We start from the raw sequence: 4,639 nt of genomic DNA, 5'->3' as shown, positions 1-4,639 counted from the left end.
TGGAGCATAGATGTTCAGAATTAAGAGTTTATCTTGGTAGATTTTTCCTTTGACCAGTATGAAGTCCTTATCTTTTTTGATAACTTCTGGTTGAAAGTTGATTATATTCGATAGTAGAATGGCTACTCCAGATGGTTTCTTGGGATCATTTGCTTGCAAAATTATTTTCTAACCTTTTACTCTGAAGTAGTATCTGTCTTTGTCACTGAGCTGCATTTCCTGTATGGAGAAAAATGCTGGGTCCTGTTTATGTATCCAGTCCGTTAGTCCATGTCTTTTTATTGGGGAATAATTGAGTCCATTGATGTTAAAGATATATTAAGGAATAGTAATTGTTATTTCCTGTTATTTTTGTTGTTAGAGGTGGAATTATCTTTGTGTGGCTATCTTTTTTTGGGTTTGTTGAAAGATTACTTTCTTGCATTTCTAGGATGTACTTTCTCTCCTTGTGTTGGTGTTTTCCATTTATTATCCTTTGAAAGGCTGGATTTGTGGAAAGATATTATATAAATTTTGTTTTGTCATGTTTTCTCTATCTATGGTAATTGAGTTTTGCTGGGTATAGTAGCCTGGGCTGGCATTTGTGTTCTCTTAGGGTCTGTATGACATCTGTCCAGGATCTTCTAGTTTTCATAGTCTCTGGTGAGAAGTCTGGTGTAATTCTGATAGGCCTGCCTTTATATGTTACTTGAGCTTTTTCCCTTACTGCTTTTAATATTCTTTCTTTGTTTTGTGCATTTGGTGTTTTGTGTATTATGTGACAGGAGGAATTTATTTTCTGGTCCAATCTTTTGGAGTTCTGTAGGCTTCTTTCATGGGCATCTCTTTCTTTAGGTTAGGGAAGTTTTCTTCTATAATTTTGTTGAAGGTATTTACTGGTCCTTTATGTTGGGAATCTTTGCTCTCTTCTACACCTATTATCCTTAGGATCTTCTCACTGTGTCCTGGATTTCCTGGATGTTTTGGGTTAGGAGCTTTTTGCATTTTGCATTTTCTTTGACTGTTGTGTCAATGTTTTCTATGGTATCTTCTGCCCCCAAAATTCTCTATCTCTTGTATTCTGTTGGTGATGCTTGCATCTATGACTCCTGATCTCTTTCCTAGGTTTTCTATCTCCAGGGTTGTCTCCCTTTGTCATTTCTTTATTGATTCTATTTCCATTTTTAGACCTTGGATGGTTTTGTTCAATTCCTTCACCTGTTTGATTGTGTTTTCCTCTAATTTTTTTTTTTTTAGGAATTTTTGTGTTTCCTCTTCAAGGAGTTCAAACTGTTTGCCTGTGCTCTCCTGCATTTCTTTAAGGGAGTTATTTATGTCCTTCTTAAAGTCCTTTATCACCATCATGAGAAGTGATTTTAGATCTGAATCTTGCTTTTCCAGTGTGATGGTGTATCCAGGATTTGCTATGGTGGGAGAATTGGGTTCTGATGATTGATGCCAAATAACCTTGGTTTCTGTTGCTTATGTTCTTATGCTTGCCTCTGGCCATCTGATTATCTCTAGTGCTACCTGCCTTTGATATATCTGACTGGAGCCTGTCCTTCCTGTGATCTTGGTTGTGTCAGAACTCAGAGTTCAGCTGTCTCTGTGATCTTGTGATTTGGGGATCCTGGGATCCTGAGATTGTGGGTGTGTCAGAGCTCAAGCTGCCTCTGGGACACTGGGATCCTGGTGTGACCAAGCTCTTGGGATCCTGAGATCCTGGGATCCTGGGTGTGATCTTGGGCATGTTAGAGCTCCTGGGAGTGGAACTTCTGGGTGTTGTGGGACTGGCTGTGGAGTTAATGCCCCTGGTCTTCTCAGGGAGCAGCCCAGACCGAAAGGGACTTTAAATTTATCTTGAATCCATTTTTTTTCCTTAATAGAAAATAATCTGCTGACTCATTAAGTCAAAGTTTGCTTTCAATAAACTGGTCAACATAAGATGATATATTTATAGTCTATTATTTTTAATATTTAGTCATAATTGAAAAGCAACATTTTGGAGGAGTACTCTTAAAATATCAAAACGTGTGGAAAAATCCTATTTTGTGAAAAATATCACCCAGTTTATCAAATGTAAATGACATAGCACCCAGTTACATAAAAGACTGGATTTGTACCACACCCTGCTATGTCTAATGGGGACCACTGACAGCAAGTTATTAGAGTCATCAATAACGAAAACCAAAATTTTAAGTAAATTTGAAAATACCTTTTAAAATTTATTTAACTGTGAATATAAATAAAATGTGCAAATATGGAACAGAATAGTAGTTTTGTTCCTAGGATCAAATAGATTTGAAACTGTGAGGAAAAGCAGGCAGGTCATATTCTGGAACAATGGCAAGTGCTGGGCTTAGCCTGCCATCAAGACCTGGGAAAGCACAGAAAGTAGGGCTGGGAGGGGTTTGTTTGTTTGTTTGTATGTTTGCTTCCTGGTCAGTGTTAATGTATTATTTAGTAAATTAAATACAACACATAATGGGGAAATAGTATTTTTACAATATCTCATATTTTATAAGCTATAAAAATAAATCTTTCTGTAGATAAAAAAATGGAAGAATAATATATGTATTACAAGTTTTAAAAAATATAGCAACATCATGGCTTGGCCACATTATACTGAGTCCTTAAGTTCTGTAATCACAGATTAGATCAGAAATCGTTCATCCACTAGTGTTTTGGTTGCCAAATTCTTTTGTCCTACTGTATTGCGGATAAATCGAAAAATCTGGAAAAGCAAAATAATTAAGAAGAAAATTAAATATGCAAACAATTTAAATGATCTAAATTAAACTAGCTAATTTTCCCAATCACTTCATATCATGAATGAGATGCTTTAACTATTAGATATAATTATTTTAAAATATACATATTAGGAAATGTTCTATGAATTAATATATACTTATCATGCTCACAAGAATATACTTTTAAATACGTAAGGAATTTAACTTCTGAAACTACGAAAGATCAAAAACATCTCCCTGGTAAAGGCAGAATTTGTCTATGATTCTAAATCCAGGAATAATAAACCATGTAGTAACTTATGCATCCGTCACGCAGGAGGGTGTTTGGGTACCATTTCTTGAAATAGTCCACACAGTGAGGCTGTGTGCAATTGGGTACAGCCCTGGACCACGTTCCTAGTGCTTGCTCCCCCTGTCTGAAGGGATTTAGGAAAATTCGTGCTTACTTTTGGTATGTGGGAGACTGGTGGTAGTTAAATATCTTCCTAAATGATAAAGCCACCTCTTCCTTCCACTGCATCCTAGAGCATTTTATTGTCCCCAGGGGCAGAATGCACTGGGGTCTGTTGAATGGCTCTTCTTTCCTTTGTTCTATTCTAAACATTTACCAAACCCTACTGAAAGTGGATGCTCTTATATTCTGTTAAGAAAATAAATACCCCACTTCTAACATTTCTGCTTGAGAAGAAATCAGCATATGCTGTTAGATTTACCTCTTGTTGCAGGTATGTGAGGAAGGATGCTAAAACAAAATCCTGGCAAGCCAAGTCCACGACACAGAAGAACAACAGATCAAAGATGAGGAGCGTGGCCTCGTTCCCATAATACAGCACACTGCTGAAAGAATGGCTTTCATCTACAAAAACCATTTGGAAGATGTGTCAAACAGTGACAGAAAAGGGCTATGCTATACCCTCTGGTGACAGCAGATTAAACATGAAGTATGCTATGGCTCACACTAAAGTAAAAGGTGTTACGATTCCAGTCAAAAATGGAGTCAAAGCACCCAGAAAAAGTCAGAAATAGTAGTTATAACATCAAAGCAAATGTTGATACTTGCTCTGGTGTGCATATGCTATGAACAACTTTAAAGAGAAGTTAGTGAATATTCATCCTCTGCTTATAGAACTAAAGGCTAAAATAATCTTAGAAAGAGTGTCTAAGATAAAGAATAGAAGATAAAAATCCAAGTCATAGCATGAACATTCAAGAATTCTTGTATCAGTTATCTATAATTTTTGCCTTCTTTGCACTCAGCACACAATTCTGTCCTTTTGACAATTTGAACACCTTTTAAAAAGACCTGATAAGGGCTATAGACCCTGTTACCATGGAAAATAAACAAAAAATCCAAATGTGTACCAACTCTTCCTCCCAAGAGTTGTTCTGTTATATTTCGTTAATGACACCTCTTCCTAGATGTCTCAAATTATCTTCAAGTACAACATAATCTTTGCCCTCTTTCTCTCAAACTTTGTCTTCCTCTGCATACCCTGACTAGGGAATGGCAACACTATTAGTTACAACTAGACATCTAGGCAATTATTGTCTTCTACTCTTCTCTTTTAAAAAAGTTGTTGTGGGTGGTGGTGGTGGTGGTGGTAGTAATAATATGTACCCAACACCCTCTCCTAGTGTACCTAACACCCTCTCCTAATGTACCCTAACACCCTCTCCTAGTGTACCCTAACACCCTCTCCTAATGTACCTAACACCCTCTCCTAGTGTACCTAACACCCTCTCCTAGTGTACCTAACACCCTCTCCTAGTGTACCCTAACACCCTCTCCTAGTGTACCTAACACCCTCTCTTATGTATCCAACACCCTCTCCTAGTGTACCTAACACCCTCTCCTAGTGTACCCTAACACCCTCTCCTAGTGTACCCAACACCCTCTCCTAGTGTACCCT

General features: G+C 37.3%; 1 protein-coding gene across 2 annotated transcripts in view; it reads right to left on the bottom strand.

Moving 5' to 3' along the window:
- Positions 1–2,202: 2,202 nt before the first annotated feature.
- Tmem67 (transmembrane protein 67) overlaps positions 2,203–4,639 on the bottom strand; it is a 48,645-nt gene continuing 46,208 nt past the window's right edge. For both annotated transcript variants that reach the window (XM_031366590.1, XM_031366591.1), the window contains exons 28-29: positions 3,443–3,585; positions 2,203–2,713 (exon numbers count right to left, since the gene is read on the bottom strand). In XM_031366590.1, the coding sequence (XP_031222450.1) occupies positions 2,633–2,713; positions 3,443–3,585 (224 nt within the window). In that variant the 3' untranslated portion in view covers positions 2,203–2,632. The remainder of the gene's footprint in view (positions 2,714–3,442; positions 3,586–4,639) is intronic.

This window comes from Mastomys coucha, unplaced genomic scaffold (genome assembly GCF_008632895.1).
Source record: "Mastomys coucha isolate ucsf_1 unplaced genomic scaffold, UCSF_Mcou_1 pScaffold14, whole genome shotgun sequence".
NCBI classification, from domain to species: Eukaryota; Metazoa; Chordata; class Mammalia; order Rodentia; family Muridae; genus Mastomys; species Mastomys coucha.
This window is presented reverse-complemented; position numbering and strand designations above follow the sequence as displayed.